At 38.9% G+C, this 23,632-nt stretch overlaps 1 protein-coding gene across 3 annotated transcripts; it reads left to right on the top strand.

The window, feature by feature from the left end:
• Positions 1-399: 399 nt before the first annotated feature.
• apba1b (amyloid beta (A4) precursor protein-binding, family A, member 1b) lies at positions 400-21,011 on the top strand. 3 transcript variants are annotated; one of them, XM_052117563.1, is made up of 13 exons: positions 400-566; positions 2,928-4,649; positions 4,765-4,866; positions 4,972-5,011; positions 6,503-6,648; positions 12,587-12,619; positions 12,899-12,985; positions 16,646-16,849; positions 16,951-17,130; positions 17,420-17,632; positions 19,966-20,085; positions 20,553-20,693; positions 20,844-21,011. In XM_052117563.1, exons 2-13 carry the CDS (start codon positions 2,970-2,972, stop codon positions 20,913-20,915), a joined length of 3,018 nt encoding a protein of 1,005 aa, XP_051973523.1. In that variant the 5' UTR covers positions 400-566; positions 2,928-2,969; the 3' UTR covers positions 20,916-21,011. The 3 variants fall into 3 exon arrangements, with proteins under 3 accessions (XP_051973523.1, XP_051973524.1, XP_051973525.1); XM_052117564.1 differs by lacking the exon at positions 12,587-12,619 and having other exon boundaries at positions 12,896-12,985; XM_052117565.1 differs by lacking the exon at positions 12,587-12,619.
• Positions 21,012-23,632: the final 2,621 nt, after the last annotated feature.

A 23,632-nucleotide genomic window follows, 5' to 3' on the forward strand; every position in this document is an offset into this window, starting at 1 on the left:
TCACAGTGTCAACTTACCTAACCAGCCGCCAAATAACTGGCGAAGACACAATTCCACCCAGCGCTATGATTCACCTAATTGAGCGGTATTTTGGACCAATGAGATTTCACTGTGGGCGGGGCTACCCAGCGCTATACGTTTTACTGGATTTAGCACTGCGTTATCGGGTTTTGTTTGGTTTGGACACAGGGGGAAATCTATTTACATTCAACAGAAAATAAATTCAGAGAGACTCGAGTTCTTATATGAGAAAAATAACATCTGAACATATTAATACAGAATATTTTTGTTTGAGAAAAATTTAATCTGAACATATTAATAAAAACACAATGGCTCTCTATAGGAAGAGTAAGTGATCCAAAATCAAAAGGCAGATGGTATGATTTGTTGCGGCGTGGTTTGGGGGCAGGGAGGGTATTTAATGGAGTATAATCCGCTTTGATGTCACTGTATGTTGAAGGAGGGGTCTGAGATCCGGCACGGAGCTCGCATAATCCAAATGTGTTGATAAGAACAACCGACAAAGGAAAGCCGAAGAGCTTCTTCGTCGCCTATTTTCATAACAGGTAAGCGAGGACAAGCAATATTAAGCCATATAATGAATGATACTGTAAAGAGCCGACCGAGTGCCACTGTATGCCGTCTTTTAATGACTGTAATGGTTCGTACCGTACGTGCACCTGCCGGATAAATTCATCGGGGATGGATGTCTTTGCCATAGCGCAGGCCCGTTACTATGAAAGAATAACACACTTTTAACTTTTATCTGCTCTATAAAGTTTACAAAACAAACCGTTAAATCGTATGTTATATTTTACTGCGTGTTTGTATCTATAAAATAAATCACCTGGTTATAATTTTATGGCACGAAATTGTCCATATGGTCAGCTACCTGTACGTGACAGCAGCAGAAAAAATGCTTCGATTGCTGAATAATCGTGGCGATTCGTAAGATATGATAAGGGCAATGTTTACACGTTTGTTTTTAAAGATATTTGTCTAAAACTAAGACGAATGGAGGCACGTTGCTTATTGGGAAGAAGTCCAATGCGCATAAATAGATTTTAGTCATCAAATATTTAGTAGTCACGTGATTCAGAGATAACATTTATAATGTTTGTCGACAGTAGAACAGTGATCAAACTATTTTCCACATACTCACTCATTTCCCTTTTGAATTATAATGCTAGTTTATAAAATACTTCACTACATTATTACATATATTTTTTTAATAAGGAGGAAGACATAACAGACAGAAAAATGCTTAATATCACGTAATTATTTATATTTTATATATAAAGTCATTTTAATTTCAAGCATCATAACAGGGTAACACCACACGAATCATTCAAAATCTGAATATATTTCAATAGATTCACAATAAACTATGTAAAGTTACAGTGTGTATAGTTTTAATAGGAATTGTGTACATTGCAGCTAACTTTACACCATCTGAAAGTGAGTGAGAGCATCTGCCACTGCAATTGTAAAATGACCCTTATATGCATGCATGAATGCTCTCATTTGTAAACAATACAGAGAGGTTGCATGGTGAAAGTGGCAGATCTCTGGGTTAATAGGGAGGTAAATCCCCTGGCTTTGGGTTGTCATGGTAGGTTTGACAAATAAATGTGCTGAACTCCAGAACTGGTGGAGTATGATGTGAGAAGGCTGCCTGTGGTGAGGCCATCTGCCCATTAACCATCTCTCTGGGCAGGAACAGAAATGCAATGTGCAATTCTGTTGTATACAGTACATGAAAGAGATTCACATTTATCTTCTCTTATTTATAAACAAACCAAATGCATATGAGTTAAAACATGTTCCTCAATTAAAATTTCTCTGCAATATCTAAAAATATATATTTTAATCAATCACTATCAATCGACTAAAAAAAATTAATTGAATAAATGTTATGCAGTTTAATTCATTGAATTAATCACATACATCAGTATATCCCAGGAAAGGCCCCCAAATAAAAATAATTTAAAATGTAGTGATTATATATATACACTATACATATATATATATATATATGTGTGTGTGTGTGTGTGTGTGTGTGTATTACAGAAAAAAATATGCATTTGTTCCACAATATATAATATTTAAATCAGCAAAAAAAACAATTATTGTAGTACTAAGAGAGTACTACCATGATATATACATAATTTACAATTTATATAATATATATTTTTCATATTGCGGTAATAAGAATATCATAAAGACCCATTTTTTGCATTGTGGTAATGAGAACTGGGGGGTAAAATGACATAAAATGTCACAAAGTAAAGAAAATCTTAATGGCCCTTAAAATAGGCTTACTTTTGATTTTGGAGTAAAAAAGGACCAGGACATTTTTGACAGTTTTTTGAGAATCAAACTTTAATAATCTGGAACAGAATAATTAAAGATGCTAATCTACTAGCTTAAGTGTGAGTCATGACGTTTTAGCGACAACTCTTGTTTAGTCAGAGCTATTTTGTCATGACACATTTTAGATTAAAATGATACTAACAAAAAAGTACCAGAAAATACCATTATTATTACCATGTTTGTTGCATAGTATGTAGTACCATGGTATTCTTTCATTTACATTGAAGTATCATGTAAATACCATTGAATATGAATATGGTCATTATTCAGTATCATATATCAAAGTACCATAGTATTACAGTCTGAACCATCTCTGTACAGTGGTACTATCACACTACTTTTTTTGTAAGTGGCAACCCATCAAACTGCTTTGCCATGTGACTTTTTGTATAGTTGCATAGCAAAGCCAGAAGATCAAGGATAATTGTCAACTTTGCTAGGTTAATCATAAGGCAGGGATTGGCAAGCTATTTTTAATTTTTCTTGCAAATCACAATAATACTTTTCACACTAATGCTTTTACTGAAGTGCAAATGTTTTTGTGTGTCATTCAGGCTATTTAGCAGCATTTAAACAATGAGCAGTGAGTGGGAGCCATGAGCCATAGGGAGGAACCAGAGGATGTTGGTCTTAAGGGTCCTCCGCCTCATCGCAGCAAACAACCTAATGGGACTGCTCTAGAGGCAGGTCGCCCAAGATGGAGGCCATGCCAGCTGCACAATCCAGAAGCAGAAGGCCAAGGTCACCATCATAATCACCATCATCACTACCATCACCAAACTAACCAGTCTGGATCTAGCAGAGCTCCACCACGTCACCATAGACGGCATATCCCCAGTCAAGGACAGCGCAGGCGGACTGAGAGTGTATATACAGAAGCAAAAGCTGGCCAACAGCCTAAGCCAGGGGCAGCAAGATGCCAACAAAGTGGAGAAAGACTCCATCAACAGAGATATAGACAGCAGTTCAAAGAGGAAGAACATCAGGTGGTAAAACCTTCTCAAAATGAAGAAGTTGCAGAAACGTTATTTCCAGAAGATTCCTCTCAAGGTATGTTGACTCCATCTCCTCAGGAAGAACTCAGCACTGATAGACTGGCCGGAGACAGTGCAGACAATTCCGGATCATTTGATACACAGATTGATCAATGTCCAAATGAACCAGATCATACAGATCAACCAGAGTCTTCAATGGAACTGTTGGAGAAGGTGCCATACGAAGAATCAACATTTGGTGATGAGGAATTAAAAGAGAAAAAGGAACAAGAAGACTATTCAAGAGAATTAACTGAGCAAAGTGAGCAGGTCTTTGTTTCAGCTAAGATTGCTTCAAAAAGTGTCTTTCGTCTTGAAAGTAAAAAATGTAGCCCTCTAAGAGTAGACGTTCCCCCGTGTGACACATCTACTCATCAGATAATGAACAAATCTCTTTTCCAGTCTCAACAAACATTCACCGAGTCACTTCGAACCTACAATACTGAGCCAAAGTCCAACCCTACACATTTGAACATAAGTTACACTTCCCCAAGTAAGGAAATAGAACTTGATTGTAGGTACCAGTTTAAAGACCACCAAGAGGACCTCTCAATCTCTAGTCCCGAGGCATGCTGTGATTCATACTCACAACTAAGTCCAGATTCAGAGTCCTATCAAGAGATTCCAACAGAATTTATGATTGAATCATACCAGGCTGACCTAATAGAGCCCAACCCAGAGCCTGAGGAATATCAAACCTTTAAGAGCAACCAGAACATGTCCATATATGAGTATGATTATTGTGACTCACAGGAAGACGTCACTCAGCATAGTTCAGTGGGGTCCAGGCTCCACCACTATGATGAACAGTCAGGAGATGAAGCCGAAAGCTCAAGGAGAGGCAGATCCCGGGTCAGGAAGAGCTCGCGCTCGGCAAGCCTTTCACAGGAAGCCCTGCCCCAAGCGGAATTTGAATCTACCCATCCTTCACCTGACTTACAGACAGAAACTGTGGAGAAAACTGACAAGTCTTCCACTCCAACCCAGCATCAAACTACAGAGTCTTGCAGAGCTACAGGAGACGCTGTTTCTTTGGCCATTAAGGACATTAAGGAAGCCATCGAGGAGGTGAAGACCAAGACAATGCGTTCACCTTACACACCCGACAAGCCCAAAGAGCCAGTGTGGGTGATGAGACAGGATGTGAGCCCTTTAGAGGAGTGCCATCCTCAGAATCAACCTCAGATCGAGTCATATCCACCATCACCATCTCAGCACTCACAATCTTCTCCACAGTACTTGGTGAGTAGACTATAGTAAACTATAATTTGAGTCAGAATTTATTGGTATGCACCATTTTTCAGGATCAGCATTGAAATGTTTGTCACTTCATCACTCTCTTTTCTCATTTTCATAGGCTCCGATTCAAGATGCTGTACTTCCTCTTGGAGCAGAATCCTCTGGAGTCCATCATCAGGACCAGGATGTTGACATCAGCCCCAGTGTACCAAGTGAAGAGGTGAATAACTGACCTGCAGATGACCTATTTATGTTTTCTTCTTGATTTTCATTATTCCATGCATGTTTACTGTAATTGCAACAATACTATATTTTCGATTCACAGTCCAGAAGAAATCTTGCCCCTTTTCCTACATATGTTGATGGTAAGTTCAAGTAAATCAAGCTCTTATGACACCTGTCAAGTAGAACTCAATAATCTATTGTTTAACATGTTTTGAGTGTACAAATACCTTTTGTTTTAAAATAAGCTGTTTGGGTGACTATCCCAAACCCTTTCAAAAACATGATATAATTTAACAAAATATCTAAAGAAAGAATTAAGAAATTATATTTTGCTTAACAAAATGAAGCCTATGGTTTGGACCACTTAAACATTGTTTCCATGACAAATAAGCACCACCCCATCTCCTACTCCCAGTGGGTAAAACATGCCAAGACTAATCACACTGAGACTAGAGCTGTTCAGATGTTACGTTAATTTGTAGTCAAACTCAGAAGTCTAATTCACAATGGGTTCACTGGAACGTCCCTCTGGATTTTCCGATGGGATTTTATAATGGGATTTTTGAATTTGTGAGTAAAATAAGGTCTGTGGTAAACTTTACTTGACAATATGTTGACATTTTGTTCTACAACATAAATTACACACTTTCATACCTCAAATGTGAATTTTGAAGCCACTGTGTGGTTTTAAAAAAAGTATGCAATTCAATACGGCTTAAAAATTTACATTTGAGGTATGATTGTGTGTAATTTATGTTGTAGAACAAAACGTCGACATATTGTCAACTAAAGTTTACCACAGACCTTATTTTACTCACAAATTCAAAAATCCCATTATAAAATCCCATGTTGTAGAACAAACATAATCCACATATCGTCAAGTAATGTTTACCACAGACTTTATTTTACTCATAAGTTCAAAAATCCCCCATTATAAAATACATAGGAAAATCCAGAGGAAACACATGGTGTATTCTCTTCTGGGTTTTTGGACTACAAGGTGAACTATTCGGTGACTAGAGGTCGAAAGTTCTTCAGCTGAAATTGGTTTGTGCTGACTGAAATTAGAACCACTGCCCCCAGTGGCCTAAGGTGGAAGTGTTGTTGACACTGTTCCGGTATTTTTAGTTGTTAATGATGTAATATAGTCAGCAGGAGTGCATATTTTAATAACCTACCTGTCAGTGGAGAATAAATGTAATTTTAGAGCAAAAATGCAAACTCAGAATCATGCTCACTATTATGTGAACATGATTACTCAATTGTTTCCACGGGACCCAAACCCGTGTCTCAAAGTAAACGCAATTACTTCCTGGTTTCCATGGGACTAGAACCTGTGTCTCGTAGACTGCTTACATGGTGCTTTCAGTAGTGCCTCAGGATAAGATGAACACATTTGAATTGATGCAGAAATGTCTGAGGGGGAGGGCATTTGTCAGTAAAAGAATTGGGTCGATTTCGGGGTGCATGAACATTCGTAATTAGCAGGTCATTTTTACTGTGTGATCATGTTTAATGTGCTTAATGGTCATGAAACTGTTGCTATTGAAAAAATCTTAATGAACCCAAAAATATAATGCAGTGTATCAATTTCGATTTTTGTGTTTGCATATGGTGTGACTTTTCCACAGTTCCAGGGCCATGTGACCCTGAGGATTTGATTGACGGCATAATTTTTGCTGCAAACTACCTGGGTTCCACTCAGCTGCTGTCAGAGAGAACGCCCACTAAGAGTGCCCGCATGCAGCAAGCCCAGGAGGCCATGAGCCGCGTCCGGGTGAGGATCACATGGTTATATATATATAAATATATTGGGGTTTCCACTGATGTACTAATTATTAGTCGTTCCTGTCTGTTCTCATTTTAGAAAAAGCACAAACATGCGCACACAAAAGTTACTTTTCAACAAAAAGATACAATATAGGGCCTGACACACTTAAAAGATTATATATGTATATATGTATATATATATATGTATATATATATACAGTATCTCACATCTCACACCCCTCACATTTTTGTAAATATTTGATTATATATTTTAATGTGACAACACTGAAGAAATAACACTGCTGTACATTGTACAGCTTGTATAACAGTGTAAATTTGCTGTCCCCTCAAAATAACTCAACACACAGCCATTAATGTCTAAACCTCTGGCAACAAAGGTGAGTACACCTCTAAGTGAAAATGCCCAAACTGGGCCCAAAGTGTCAATATTTTGTGTGGCCACCATTATTTTCTAGCACTGCTTTAACCCTCTTGGGCATGGAGTTCACCAGAGCTTCACAGGTTGCCACTGGAGTCCTCTTCCACTCCTCCATGACGACATCACGGAGCTGGTGGATGTTAGAGACCTTGTGCTCCTCCACCTTCCGTTTGAGGATGCCCCACAGATGCTCAATAGGGTTTAGGTCTGGAGACATGCTTGGCCAGTCCATCACCTTCACCCTCAGCTTCTTTAGCAAGGCAGTGGTCGTCTTGGAGGTGTGTTTGGGGTCATTATCATGCTGGAATACTGCCCTGCGGCCCAGTCTCTGAAGGGAGGGGATCATGCTCTGCTTCAGTATGTCACAGTACATGTTGGCATTCATGGTTCCCTCAATGAACTGTAGCTCCCCAGTGCTGGCAGCACTCATGCATTCCCAGACCATGACTCTCCCACCACCATGCTTGACTGTAGGCAAAACACACTTGTCTTTGTACTCCTCACCTGGTTTCCGCCACACACGCTTGACACCATCTGAACCAAATAAGTTTATCTTGGTCTCATCAGACCACTGGACATGGTTCCAGTAATCCATGTCCTTAGTCTGCTTGTCTTCAGCAAACTGTTTGCAGGTTTTCTTGTGCATCATCTTTAGAAGAGGCTTCCTTCTGGGACGACAGCCATGCAGACCAATTTGATGCAGTGTGCGGCGTATGGCCTGAGCACTGACAGGCTGACCCTCCACCCCTTCAACATCTGCAGCAATGCTGGCAGCACACATATGTCTATTTCCCAAAGACATCCTCTGGATATGACGCTGAGCACGTGCACTCAACTTCATTGGTCGACCATGGCAAGGCCTGCTCTGAGTGGAACCTGTCTTGTTAAACCGCTGTATGGTCTTGGCCACCGTGCTGCAGCTCAGTGTCAGGGTCTTAGCAATCTTCTTATAGCCTAGGCCATCTTTATGTAGAGCAACAATTCTTTTTTTCAGTTCCTCAGAAAGTTCTTTGCCATGAGGTGCCACGTTGAACTTCCAGTGACCAGTTTGAGGGAGTGTGAGAGCGATGACACCAAATTTAACACACCTGCTCCCCATTCACACCTGAGACCTTCTAACACAAACAAGTCACATGACACCGGGGTGGAAAAATGGCTAATTGGGCCCAATTTGGACATTTTCACTTAGGGGTGTACTCACTTTTGTTGCCAGCGGTTTAGACATTAATGGCTGTGTGTTGCGTTATTTTGAGGGGACAGCAAATTTACACTGTTATACAAGTATTTACACTCACTACATTGTAGCAAAGTGTCATTTCTTCAGTGTTGTCACATGAAAAGATATAATCAAATATTTACAAAAATGTACTCATTGTACTCATATATATATATATGTGAGGGGAGATACTGCATATATATATATATATATATATATATATATATATATATATATATATATATATATATATATATTATTTTATTATTATTCTTTTTTTTTTAATGGTCAATGAAAGGAGGTGCTTATTTTTCAACTTTTTCAAATAATCAAAGGGGGTTTAACTAAATATTGGATTAAATGTTTTATTTGCTATTCATTTTGTAAGAAGTTTGCCATGTTTGCAGCCATGTTACCAAAATATTTAATATTTCTAAATATAGTTTAAAACCCAGATTTTTGTGCTTTTGTAATTTTCTAGCCAATGAAATGTACACATTACATTACATAGACAAAATGTATATATTTTATATTTTTTAGAAGAAAAAAAAATGCCAGAATGAGTTACAGGGATGAAAGGAAAAGCTCTAAAATACTCATAGTGAAGTTATTTTTTGTTCTTTGCTGTGAGCCAAAAACAAGTAAAAAAAAAGGCTGAGCAACAGTATACTATTTGCGAACATTTGGACACCGCCCACACCGATGGGGCCAGTGCTTAGAGGAGGATTTAAATATGAGATGCATACTGTCCTGACAACAGGCTACAGTACATGGAAAACATTAACTTATCCACTGTATCCAAAATTCACATAACTGTTGTATTTCTCCCCCTAGTGGCAGTCATGATCAACTGTCATTTTTCCCACAATGGCTTTTACATTTACATTTATGCATTTGGCAGATGCTTTTTTCCAAAGCGACTTACAGTAGACTTATTACAGGGACAATTCCCCCGAAGCAACCTGGAGTTAAGTGCCTTGCTTAAGGACACAATTGTGGTGGCCGTGGGGATCGAACCAGCGACATTCTGCTTAACAGTTATAAGGTTTAGCCCACTACGCCACCACCACTCCATTTTATTCATTAGGGAGAAGCTATCAACGGTTTGAAAATTCATGCTAAATATTCACTCAGTATTTATGATTAATATTATTATTAATACTGTTTTTATAGTTATTATTTTGATAATTAACAGCAACAACAACCATAATTCAGCAAATAGGAAATCTGATTTTAAATGTATAGTATACAGTAAGTTTACATTAGTAGCAGGCATTTATAATAAAGTTTAGGACAAAATCCATATTTCTTACTTTGTGATTCTAGTCTTGAATGAATACATCACATCTGGTCAGGCGGTCGTATATGGTCAAGTCGCTCAACTTGAATTATTTCAACGCAGCCGAAGCTCAAATTGGATCCGAAAATGTCGCATCCGAAGGTTGTTGAAACTCCACGCAGCCCCTGCACAACTCTCCATTAGAAATGAATGACTTCTGATGTATTGTCTGTCATTTGTCGGATGCAGTGAAAATGCGGCTTAACCTTGGTACCCTGAAATGTTGGAATGAGACGCTGTGTCAATAGCTGATGCCCTGGGAAATCCTCCCAGGAGTGACGATCTCTGAAGCCCTTTAGAATCACAGCAATGTCATTGGCAGATGGTGCAATTTCATAAGGATTTTTTGACTAAAGTTAGGAGCCATCTATCGGCCCCTTAACAGCGAGAAATCAGTAGTGCCTGAAGCGTACTAAGCGTCTCTTTCCCTCCTTTCAAGGAACCAAGGGAACCAGTCATAACCGAGACGTTCCCTTGCAAGTTGGTCACTTCAACATTGCGGCAGTAGCTAACGCTATGGGAATTGTATACCATAACCCTGTGCTACTAGCACATAGCATTAACATGACACTGGTTTACACTGGTATTCTCTCTATTGCATCTTTGCAAAGGAGAGACTGCACCTCTGAGGGTAAAGATCGTCATATCCGGCACCGTCGGTGTGGAAGACAAACTGCTATTGAAGAGAGGCGCTTGCCTCGTGAACGGAAGCACATAGCCTTGCACGACCATGCTCGGTACCCAGCTGGAGGCCCACGATAAGCCGACACAGAGGCTCTTCTGTGACTATTGCCTTTAAAGCTAGTGGGCCTTGTGCAGCCATTACGAGGTCTGTCATTCGTGTTGGGCATTAGCATGCTTCTGGTAGGGGAGATGATCTTGTTCCCGGCTCAAGAGGGTAGGGATTGTGAGAAGAGGGTTCCTGACAAATTTAGCCAGGGGTGTCACTCCAAGGACACCGAGCCACCCATAGAATTGCCTATATCCTGGGTAGAGATCTTACTGGCCGAAGCTCCCATTCGTTGCACATCACATTTAAAAAACACTGCAATGGAGGTAGCACCAGAGACCTTAAATCTCAGTGAATATGGAGAATTTCAAGTCATAATAAGCTGCTCATGCAGCTCTGAAAGGAACAGCACCGGTGGGGTAAACGGTGAACAATTTAACAATTGAACTTCAAGCCCCATGTATGTCCCAGAGGCCACTTTGCCTTTGCCTGCCCACGGGGAAAATTTGGGTAAGCACCTCAACTGAGCGCATACATTTCCCTGACATCCTCACCATCACAGTACGCCAGATTGGGCTGCAAATTGCCACGGGCACAACTGAACCAGTGAAGCTGCTTTAGATGGAGAAGTGGAGGAATGCAAAGCTCATGCCGACAACAAACCATCCTCAAACTCTCCTTGCTGTCTATCCTGTACTCGCTGGATATAGGGAGGATATTGCAACAACAAACACAATCAATCTCAGTGAGCACTGTGTCAGCGTGGGCTCAGCCCAGGCAATAAACAGCAGTTGGGCCTGTCAGGGATAATCGCCAGCGATATAGCATTGCCCTCATTATAATTTCCACCAATAGTGAGGCACATTTCGTCACGGGCGCACTGAGCAGGCAGAGTTGCTTGATATGGAGTAGAGGAGACATGCAAGGCTTGGACGAGCAAAAGAATCTTCTCAAAATCTCCCCGCTCTATATCCCATCTTTTCTTTTCTTGCTCTTGCAGTCCCGCAGAGCCACAGAAGGATATTGGGAGGAGAGGGTTGCGGCTTTAGCTTTCAGAAAAAATGGGAGCTGAGAGCGAAGCATCTTGAGCTTCAAGATGGCCAAGTGCCATTTGCCAATGAGATTGGAGTGATTCTAAAGGGCTTCAGAGATGGTCACTCCTGGGAGGAATTCCCATTACATCAGCTACTGACGCAGCATCGAAGTGACAGACTATAAAGTGAAATGCAGTTTTATCCAATAAAACCATGGTTTATTTTTGTTTTAATGTTTTTTGGTAGGAACCATAGTTTTGTACCACAAATTACCATGGTGTTACTATAGTAAATCTGTAATAACCATGTTTTTCGGTAGGACTGAGAAAGATTTTGTATTACAATGGTTTTAATTTTCCTGTATTGATACTATGGTTTTACTACAAATATTTTGATTAAATATGGTCAATGTAATAAAACCATGGTACATTTTGTGGTTATGGTTTTACTACAAATACCATAGTTGAACTGTGGTTCCTGCAGTAAAACCATGGTTAATTTTCAACAGGTATGGATAAAGCTATTGTGAAGGAATAAATGGATAAAACTTGTTGTGAAGGAACGCAAACAATAGCGAGGAAGCACAAAACTATTTCAGAAAATAAATTTTTCCCTATTTAAGACCTAAGGACCTAATAACTTTCACAACAATACTAGTTGTCAACCAATTCATACCTGTACAATAGGTGGCACAACTCAAAAGTCAAATGTCTGCCAAGTGTCTTTGAAATGCCATGGGCCACCAAAGTACACCGTATTTGTTTAAAGTACCAAAAAATTATTCTGGTGAGATGCTGGTTTCAAAAGTTTATCTAGGGTTATGTCAGAAAAACATGTCACAAATATCTTGGATATCTACAGTCCATTTGTTAACAAATAGACCTGAGTGACAGCTAGTTGATTCTAGATGTCAGTTTTTGTCTCTGGGGCTCTAGATGTCACTCTGATTAATGCTGAACTTTTTATTGCGTTTCTCACAAACATTCAGCCTATCACAATACATAAGACTCCTTACCCTGATATCCCTCCCACCCTTTTCCTCCTTCAGCCAAACTATCTTATTTTATCTCATTTGGGCGTTCCTATCACCTCCTATCACTTTGCATCTGACACCCCCACCGTGTTCGTTTATGTTTGTAGGCTTTCTTTGACCAGTCTCTGTTTTTAATTTGTTCCTTGCCGAGCAGACAGCCCAGAAACAGGCCAAAATCAAAAATAAGGTACAGTGTCTGTTCCTGTAGAGACAAGCAGGTCTTTAATATGAAAAATATTTGTTTTCATAGTATCATGTATTTTTTGCCGTTATTAGTGTGTGTGTGTGTGTGTGTGTGTGTGTGTGTGTGTGTGTTGTATCATTTGAAACCTAAAATCATCTCTTGATGCTCATCACCTCTGTGGCAAACTTCTGCTTTCATAGAGTGTGATGTATTGGCTAGTCCAGGAATTTATGTGCTATTTTAAGAAGAATAACTGTTTTTCTTCTGTTTTTGTATCAGCAGAGCACAGAGAGTGGGCCGCCATCAAGCACTGAAGTGGACCTCTTTATATCAACACAGAGGATCAAAGTGCTTAGTGCTTACACACAGGTGCACAACACACCTCGTCTCACTTTGCATTTTCTCTAGTATGTACGTGGATAATATGCACTTTAAATAAGCATCTGTCTCTTACTTTACTTTTCACAGTTAGAGAAGTTACTGGAGGAATGGTTGATTTTTGTACTTGAATGTAATGTAATGTTGAGCTTGAATGTAACTGGTCACTCTTTTCCATAAATAGTAATTTTTAACTTTCCATCCTTAATTTCAGTATTTACAGGAATAATTATTATTTATTGAAATCATATGTTTGTCACTAAAGGGGTTGTTATAAAAAAAAAATCCAGATTAATTGCGATCTTCATTTAAACAATCCCAATCCTGATTCTCAAAATCACAAAATTACTTTGATGATACAAAGGAAAAGTAAGTAGAGAGAGAAAAAATATATACAGTAAATAAAGAGAATCTTAAAAATCAGTTTTTATTTCCTTATACCTGCACACTGACAGGCCACTTATCTGTGTGCTTTATGTGCGGTAATGCCCCTAAAAGGTCAAATACACTTCAAAATTTTGTGAAAATACCCGTCTTCATGAGATATTAATATAAACACAGTCATTTAAGTCTAAAATTAATGTAAACATCAGGACAAAAAAAAAAGCAGATTTGTATAAAAAAATTCAGATGGTGTAAATGCAGACTCTGAATTAAGTAGTTTTGTGACATTTCATTAGCTTACTTTTTTCAATTTCTGAATGTTTACTTCAAGCACTGTTTTCCCAATTTGTACCTTTGTTCTATTATTTTTATTTGTTTTATTACTTAAAATTAGGGCTATCAATCGATTACAATTTTTTATCAAATGAATTACAAGTTATGCTGATTAATTCATCAAATTAAATCGCAATTAATCACATACATTAATATTTGCTGAAAAAATATAGAGAGATTAAATAATTATAAATAGTAATATTTAAATAATTATCAATACAATATTTACTTTTTATAAAAAAAATTATAATACAGATAAATAAAATGAATTACATTATTTTGGCACACAAGTGAAGGATTAAAAAAGACAATACAAAAATGTACTTTAGAATGCAATATCTTGTTTATTTCCATATTATTGAACATAAGACAATCATTGGCCTACGGTTCGAGTCAATCCATTTTGCAATTGAATTCGTCAATCGGTCTGAGATTTATTATAAGTGCTTGTCTAAGGATGCGTCAATGTACACTTTTGTAGCATCTCGGTTGCGTTGCATAATAAAGATACAGATTTTCGTTCGCAGTGTCAAAAACAAAGTTTAAACATAGAAAAAACGTCCTGAGATCCATACCTTCTTATTTTCGCTCCATCAAGCGGTGTTTGTACGCAAGAGCGTGTTCCCATCTTGGGTTGTCTGCTCTCGGTCTTGAGGTTTGTTCTCTGCCTGTATAAATCAGGTGGTACTACATGCTTGAATTACTCAAATGGAAGTCATATTTTTTATTACAGTCTTAATTTTGTAATTGTTTATTTTTTTATATAATTAATTGCACTGAATTAACGTGTTAAATCAAAAGCCCTACTTTAAATTTGTTTATTTGTTCTTATTTTATTACTGACTGTTAACTTGTCTTGAATAATTTCTTGAGCACTTGAAACAATGTTTACTCAAATTAGTATTTTGTTCTGGAATTGAAATTGGTATTGAGAATCATATTCATATGTATTCATATGTACAGATATATACATATAGTTCATATACTATGTAAGCAAAATGGATTTTATAATTTAAATATATCCAAATTAATCAGATTCTAATTAAATCGAATCAAAAATGTGATCTAGTGAATCAGAATCTAATAGAATCTGGAAATCTGTATCGATATACACACCAGAGTGCACCAGTTTGCCTGGAAATGGTCCTGTTTACACAAGGTAGAAAATTGTGTTTAGAAAGTACCAAGCTTCTAAATGAGTCCTTTCAAAATCTTTAATTGGTTTCATTTGACAAACTTAGGAGCAAGTAAACTAGATATCCACAAACAGAATTTTGCATCCATGAAATAATGGGTACTTACATTGATGTAGTGGTGTCTGAAGAGGTGGGCATACTGTGAATTTATCAAGCACCACCGACAGCAGTAAAAGGCAAAAAAAAAAAAAAAAAACACAAAAAAAAGAATACATTTTATATAAATACACGACAGTTGTCCAGCATCTTCAAAGAGCATCAACAACTAGCATGGGTGCAATAACATGCTGTATTTTCACAAAGTTTAATTGCATAAATTAAATTCAAATGTATATTTATTTAAGTTTAGCAGGGAAATAGATTTATAGCACAAATTATGGTTACTCCAGGGATGCTTGTGCAACAGCATTATGGCGCTTTCACATACAACGCGGAAAAAAAAGTATTCCCCCTTCTCCTCCGGAAAAGGACAGGAGGAGGGGCTTCTACGACAAATTATCTTTCCGCCATCTACCATGGCCGATATCACAATGATTACTGTTCTGTATCTTTTGTGGAAGTCCCAGATACGTTGACATTGTGTCATACTATTCCGGGAGCCTACACACTGCTACAACCATTTTCGCACACATTTTTCCTGATTTCTTCTGCAACTACGTCAGTACGTCATTGACATCCGGACAATCTCAATGCTGATTGGCTTTCGCGACAACGCGTCATTCACATATTTTGCTCGAGTTGAAAATTTTCAACTCGCGCGAACACGCGAATGAAACGATTTTGCGTTTTTGCTTCGTGCCATTCTGTTCAATCGCGCCACATCGGCGAATTCGCGTCTTTGCATTGACTTTGTGTGTAATTGCGCCGCGCAAAGGCTCGATTCGCGTTGTATGTGAACGCACCATTAGAGCTGGAAATGTCCCACCCCTTACTGAAATGGGAAATATGATTGGTTATTAAATATCAAATTGCGTCTGAAATGAACGTTCTGATTGGTGGATCAGATTAGTCGGACTGTCTGTCTTGCTTGTGCCATCTATGCTCCTCCCGCAGTTCCGTGCATGTTTAGAGAGAATCTCTGTACACTTATAAAATAAAATAAAAAACCTTCGCTCAATGGTGCTGAGCCATTGCGTTAGTAGATTGCAAATTTTCGGGTCAAAAGCCTAGTCATTGTTCTGGCGGCCATACAGATCATCACTATTTTAGGTGGGCCCTAGACCAGTGGTTCCCAACCTATTCTTAAAGGCCCCCCAACACTACATATTTTCCATACCTCCCTAATCAATCACACCTGATTCAACTCATCAGCTCGTCAGTGGAGACTCCAAGACCTGAACTGGGTGTGTCAGAAAAGGGAGATATACAAAATGTGCTGTGTTGGTGGGCCTCCAGGAACAGGGTTGTGAACCACTGCCCTAGACTCCACTACTGGGTACTTATTACTTTTGGACAAACACAAAGTCTACATACTTTGATGTTTTCACACACCAAGTCTGTTGAGCTATTATTTGAATTTTATTAGCTTTTTCCCCACATCAGCCTATTCTTTGGTATCACCAGTTTCAGATAAACCTGTCCCATACAAGTCCATGTAAAAACAATATGAAATTTATTGGGAAAAATAATCTACATAGACAGAATAAATCAACTTGACATTATGCCAATAGTCTAAAATCTGGTTCTGTAAGTCTACAACCTTGACACAAATTAAACTTTAGCATCTTTATTCTGACAGGACACTATGATGGACCATCCACTGAGGACCATCTCGTATATAGCTGACATCGGGAACATGATTGTGCTGATGGCTCGCGGGAAGATGATTCGCTCTCAGAGCGCACAAGACAACTTAGACACCACCGAGACGCAACACACAAACCCAGTGCGAGATGACCGACGCCAGTACAAGATGATGTGCCATGTATTTGAATCAGAAGATGTGCGTGGATGATTTAATCATGTTCTTCCTGAAAGGATGTTTGCAAATTATTAACAAATTCTTGTTCTTGTCATTTCTTGCATTCTCTTTCTCTGCAACAGGCTCAGTTGATTGCTCAGTCCATTGGTCAGGCTTTCAGCGTTGCATATCAGGAGTTCTTGAGAGCCAATGGCATTGACCCAGAAGACCTGAGCCAGAGAGAGTACAGTGACCTGCTCAACACTCAGGATATGTACAACGACGACCTCATTCACTTCTCCAAGTCTGAAAACTGTAGAGACGTAAGTGAAAATATGCAAGTCATATTTCTACGTAGAAGTTTTAGTGTCCTTGCAGAAGTTTAGTTTCCAATATGATCTCATTAGTATTTACTGGTATTCATATATATGACATGAACTGTAGCCTGGTCTTGCACATGTAAAAATTGTTTACATGTGGATAGACACTAAAACACAATATTGGAATGCAACTTCTACAATGTATTTCGGTAACTTTCAAATCCAAATGAGATAATGTTAGAATTCCAATGAGGAACAATCCATCAATATTTAGGATTTGTGTTTGTGTCAGGTATATATAGAGAAACAGAAAGGTGAGATTCTGGGTGTGGTGATCGTGGAGTCGGGCTGGGGCTCCATTCTCCCTACGGTCATCATCGCCAGTCTGATGCACGGTGGACCTGCAGCAAAGTCTGGAAGATTGAACATCGGTGATCAGATCATGACTGTTAATGGCACTAGTCTGGTTGGACTGCCTCTCTCAACATGTCAAAGCATCATTAAAGTACGATTCATATGTTCTGCTTTACATTGTATATTCTGATGTTTATTATATCTCTCTGAAAAAACATATTAGCCCTGTTCCAAAGCCTAGTGAAATGTTTTACTGTTTACTACATAGGCAGCTAACTTCTACAGCAGCATCCTAAAGCCCAAAGAAGGTTTCTACAGAGAGAGTGTACACGAACATGGTCAAAAGGAGTATACTTTGAAAGGCTTGAGCATTCGACTGTATGCATATGCTGTAAGCATACACAAAAAAAGTTACGCACTTCAACTTTAAAATTAACACGGAGTGCCCAGCGGGTCTGCTGTTTGCTGTTGTTGTTGGGTCCAGCCATACCTTACCTCCAGTCAAGTGCATGGCTTCCACCACTCCCCTTCATTGCCTGTTAAGCTCTGATTCCTCATTGCTCTTCACCCCCACTGCAGTCGGTGCCGGACGATCTTGGTTTCTCTGCCTGTTTGATTACTGCCTTGTGTAAATAAACTGACTCCGTTTTCTCTCCACATCTTGGGTCCTTCCTTGACTCCGGTGACACATAGTATAGACAAAGCACAATCTGCTTAAACCAAGACAAAGCACAGTCTGCTTAAGCGAAGAGCACACAGACAATTATAACCTTTCATGTCTTTATTGAACACATCTCAATAAATATTCACAGTACTGTGGAAAAAGTAAGTGAACCCTTGGATTTATAACTGGCTGATCCTCCTTTGGCAGCAGTAACCTCATCCATGCATTTCTGGTAGCTGCGGATTAGACCTGCACAATGTTCAGAAGGAATTTTGGATCATTCTTCCTTACAGAACTTCTTCAGCTCAGCCATATTCTTAGGATGTCTGGTGTGAACGGCTCTGTTGTGGTCATTCCACATCTCTATTGGGTTAAGGTCTGAGCTCGGACTGGGCCACTGCAAAAGATGGATTTTCTTTGAAGACATTCTATAGTGGATTTACTTCTATGTTTAGGTTAATTGTCCTGCTGCATCACTCAACTTATACTGAGCTTCAGCTGCTGCACAGCCACCCTGACATAATCCTTGATAATATATTTTTCCCTAGATGATGGCAAACATCCAGGCCCCGGAGCAACAAAGCAGCTCCAAATCATGATGCTCCCTCCACCATACTTCATCATGCGGATGATGTTTTCATGTTGGTATACGGTGCCCTTTTTTCACCATACGTATTGCAGCGTTCTTCCCAAACAATTCAACCGTAGTTTAATCAGTTCATAAAACCATTTTCACAATAGCATTGTGGAGTGTCAAGGTGATCTTTGGCAAAAATCAGTCATGTAGCATATGTTTTGTTGGAAATCCTTCCTTAGTGGTGCCCTGCCATGGACACCATGCCTGTTTAATATTTTCTGTGTTGTAGACTCATGAACAGAGATTTGTTAACCAGTTACAATGATTCCTTCAATTCTTTAGCTGTCACACTAGGGTTCTTTTTACTTCACCAAGCTTTCTGTGGTCTGCCCTTTAAGTTATCTTGGTTAGAGAGCCACTTCTAGGGATAGTAGCCACATTAGTAAATCATCTCCATTTATAGACAGTATGTCTAACTGTGGACAGATGAATATATATATATATATATAAGCTCTTCAAGATAACTTTGTAAATCTTTCCAGCTTTACGCAACGCAACGCAACGCAACGCAACGCAACGCAACGCAACGCAACGCAACGCAACGCAACGCAACGCAACGCAACGATTCTTGATCGTAGGTCTTCTGAGATATCTTTTTTGCGAGGCATTGTCCACTTCAGCAGATGCTTTGCAAATGTTTGTGCTTTTTATAGTAAAATTATCTCTAAGCCACACCTCCAATCTTGTTTAATTAATTGGATGTCAGGTTTGCCAACCCCTGACTCTAATTAGCTTTTGTTGATGTCATTAGCCTTGGGGTTCACATACATTTCCCAACCCACACTCTTAATATTTAATGGAAGGCATTCAATAATGACATTAAATATTATAACTGTTTGTGTGTTGTTAGCTTAAGCACATTGTGCTTCGTCTAAACTTGTGACATTAATGAAGATGGTCACATTTATGAGCAATTAATGCAGAAAACTAGCTAATTAAAAAGGGTTCGCAAACTTTTTCTTGCCCCTTACTATGATAATTTTTATATTGCTCACATTTTTTCATTTACAATGCATACATATGTGTGTGCACCTTATGTGGCAGCTCCACAACCTAAAAATGCAGTCTAGTTAGGCAGATCATAGCTCACTAGGTTTTGGAACCGAGCTAGATGTCACTCAGTGTTACATCAGAACTCATAGTGATATAATTTGGTTGTATTTTTGACCTTTTCTGTGTCCAGGGGCTGAAGTCTCAATGCAGGATTAAAATGAACATTGTCAGGTGTCCTCCTGTGACTATGGTCCTCATCCGCAGACCAGACCTCCGATATCAACTGGGCTTCAGTGTACAGAATGGCATTGTGGGTATTAGGGTTATCAATGCGGCTGAGAAACAAAATTCTAATTTATCACTAAAACATGATCAAAATTCAAATTATATTTGAGTTCAGACCGATTGTGTTCTTGCTCTAAAAAACTGCTAGACGCAGTGCAACGAATACAGTTTAACAGAACACAGTTGTATCAAGACACAAATTATATTCAAATTTTCAAAACATTATTCAGTTAAGGGAAAAAACCTACAAGATATCCAGATTTTGACATGTATGTTTTTTCCTAAGTCCACAAGAGGAGACTTAGGCGGGGACTTTCCCAACCCTAAACATGAGTTGAACTGACACCCCTTTTGGAGTTGCTGCAACCCCCTTTTTGAGTAACCCGCCCTAATTTAGATTTTTTAGATTTTCAGCACGAGTGCTGTGTTTTTAAGATGTCATGTTAAAAAGAACTTCTTCCATTTAAAAACGCTTGAGTTTTTTGTTCCCAGATCTGTAGTCTGATGCGAGGGGGAATTGCAGAGAGAGGAGGGGTCCGCGTTGGTCATCGCATCATTGAGATCAACGGTCAGAGTGTTGTGGCCACACCTCATGAGAAGATCGTTCATATCCTGTCCAACGCTGTGGGAGAGGTAAAACTCACTTGATAGTATCAGGAAAAACACTTAATCGTATTAAAGCCTTTTATCTAACAACAAACAAATTACCCAAAGGTGCTTGTTTCTGTCAGACGCAAAGTGTATATTATAACGAGAGCTGATGCTGAATTCATATTTCCTCAGATTCATATGAAGACTATGCCAGCAGCCATGTACCGCCTGCTCACCGCCCAGGAACAACCTGTGTACATCTAAAACTCTGCAGGACCACCACATCACCTTCATACATGCTGATGATCCAGATGTATTATTTATTTAAATATGAATATAACGGTTTACATATATATTTAACTGGATGTATTTATTTTTCCATTAGTGCATAAACCAAACAATTCCACACGCATTTGACCTGCCTTAATCTCTATGGGTCTTTACTGATATCTGAAAGCCCATAACCAATCCACTGGCATCAGTTAAATGTGTTCATCCAAGTACCAAAGAAAACTGAATGGTAATCAATCATGTGCCCAACACACTACTGGACCTAATCTATCAAATGAGTTTAGAGATGAGAGATATTAAGCACAGTAATAATGTTTATAATGTCTGTATTTGAAAAGATCTGAGCTGTACGCTTGTCAACAATGAACTAAATAGAAGGAATCAAATAACAAGGATTTCCCCCCCACTTTTTTTTTTTACATTATGTGGAAAACGAATGAAACTATAAAGTTTGTAGTGTTGCTTTGTGGTTGCAAAGATGTTGCTAAGTAGTTAATTACTGGCCCAAGTGAAAAGAGTCCACCCCAGGACGCTATGATATTCTGGTACCTAGATATGGCTCAGATCCCTGGAGTCTATGACAGGGTGACCACTCCTTTCAAGGCACAATTTTCCAGGACATTTTATGTGCCCAACAAGTGTAACATTTAAGTAAAAATGCATACGTCCATTTAAAGCTTTTATTTTGGCGTTTCTGTGTGTTAGTGGTAATTTCACACCTCCAGATAAGGATTACGCTACATGGCCCATTGTGATTATTAATCCCATAAAGCTGTGATTGAACTAAATAAATATATATAACTAATAATGTAATATAATGCAACTCAAATGTTTTTGTGGTTAACACAACAGCAATGTTGGAATGGAAAAAATCGTATTTTGTATTCTATTAATACTTCAACTATTTCGTTGGAGGAGCAAAGCAGAGATGACATCAGATGAGCAGAGAAATTATGTGACAGTGATTCTTCCATAAAAATTAACTTACACCGATTATGCTAAAAAAGCCGACAAAATGTAGCATCATGTAAACACCTTAAAGTCGGCTTGAATTGGAAGTTGCGACCAACTTTACTTCCGCATTGTGACATATTTCCAAGAGAAACAGCTCATCCAACAAGGCTGCGTTCCACTTCACTTTTAACATCCACTCCTAACTCCCCAAAGCACTTCCCCCCTCGGTGGAATCCCCAGCGCCATTTTGGAAGTCCATTCCACTTCAGTAAGTGAGCGAGGGAAGACAGACCCTCAACCCCTCGATTTTGACCGAGGGAGCGAGCCTACTCTGATGTATGCTTCAGGCAGCTCCATATCCCACAATGCAACTCGATTGTGACGTGACAGCAGATTGCGCTTCATAAATCCCACCTCAACACAACTCCAATATATGATGGAAGAGAAGTTAGGTCAGTTAAGCAGTTTAGAAAAGTTATATTGAGATTTAACAGCATAATACTTGTAGCTACCTTACACTGTGTCTCACAGTTATAGCCTATGTGGTCATTGTTAACATTTTCGTTTGTGTAAATCTTCATTAATCCTTTCTAACAATTCATTCTAATGAAAAAAAAAATGAATTAAACATACGAGATTTATACATAAGCCTCTGAAATCAATCTCCGAAAACATTGTTTTCTCAGGTGCACAAATCACTATATAATAACAGAAACTGACATCAGCCTTCAACATGCTCCAAGTGATCAAGGGTTAAAGGTGCCATGAAATGTGTTCCAGTTAAACCCATTGAACGTCTTCCGCCAGTAGTGGACACTCGCGCAATGTAAGCAGTGACGTACATTAGAGTCCATGAGACGGAGTCAAGTTTGCGATGAAGTGGATAAAAACTTTAAATGGAACGCAGCCCAAGAAAATAATGTAGGGTGGGGATTTGAGTTTATCCGTTGATTGTTGAGTGGACTGTGAAAAGTTGCTGTTGCATAGCGAAATGGAGGCAGATCTAAATGTGAGTTTGCAGTGGACACACACACCTCTACCGCCGTGGTGCTCGAGTCAGAGCCAGATATCGGTGAAATTGAGCAGCGATCTACGATCAAACTGTCAACATAAAACGCACGAGTACATCGCGGTCTTTGCTTATGAAGAGGTTGCAGCCGTTGAAAATTTGTGAGTAAAAGATAACCATATTTTCAGACAACCATTCGTGAGGTGCATCCCAAGATAACTGCATTCAAAACTATAAATAAACTCCAGAGGCACCCAAAGCGTTGCATTCATTTGTGATCACCTCAGCAATTCAGGCATGAAATATCTCGAACACAACCACTCGCCGTTATTCCTCCTCATTCGAAATGTAAATTCAAGCCAGTGGACACGTAACAAAGGAAGTTTGGGTTAAGGAATGATAGTTTTGAAGGGGAACAGATAAAAATACACCTTGCCATCTTCACCAACATGCGATTGATGCTTGGTTCAACTGCAAGGTTGTGGTCTTTTTAAGAAAGGGGCGGGTTTAAGCAGAATAAATGATTGGAGAAGTCCTGCATACGTCATAGATGAATCGTTCAAAAAAACCTTCTATATGTTTTTTCATGCTTTATCATCCACCAGGCAAAAATGTCCAATCAAATATTCTTATTACAAACACATTTTTGCACCAGTTTAATAGCATATATGAGCAGTTGTATTAGTATGGCATGTACCACTAATGAAAGACAAGCAAAAAACATTAT

This window comes from Xyrauchen texanus, chromosome 44 (assembly GCF_025860055.1).
Source record: "Xyrauchen texanus isolate HMW12.3.18 chromosome 44, RBS_HiC_50CHRs, whole genome shotgun sequence".
Classification (NCBI taxonomy): Eukaryota; Metazoa; Chordata; class Actinopteri; order Cypriniformes; family Catostomidae; genus Xyrauchen; species Xyrauchen texanus.

Excerpts from the sequence above, each read along its gene's own strand:
- apba1b (XM_052117563.1), top strand. The coding sequence starts at position 2,970 with ATGAGCCATAGGGAGGAACCAGAGGATGTTGGTCTTAAGGGTCCTCCG. Across the intron at positions 12,620-12,898 it reads AGGCCAAAATCAAAAATAAG|AGCACAGAGAGTGGGCCGCC; the intron begins GTACAGTGTCTG and ends TTGTATCAGCAG. Across the intron at positions 16,850-16,950 it reads ATGTATTTGAATCAGAAGAT|GCTCAGTTGATTGCTCAGTC; the intron begins GTGCGTGGATGA and ends TCTCTGCAACAG.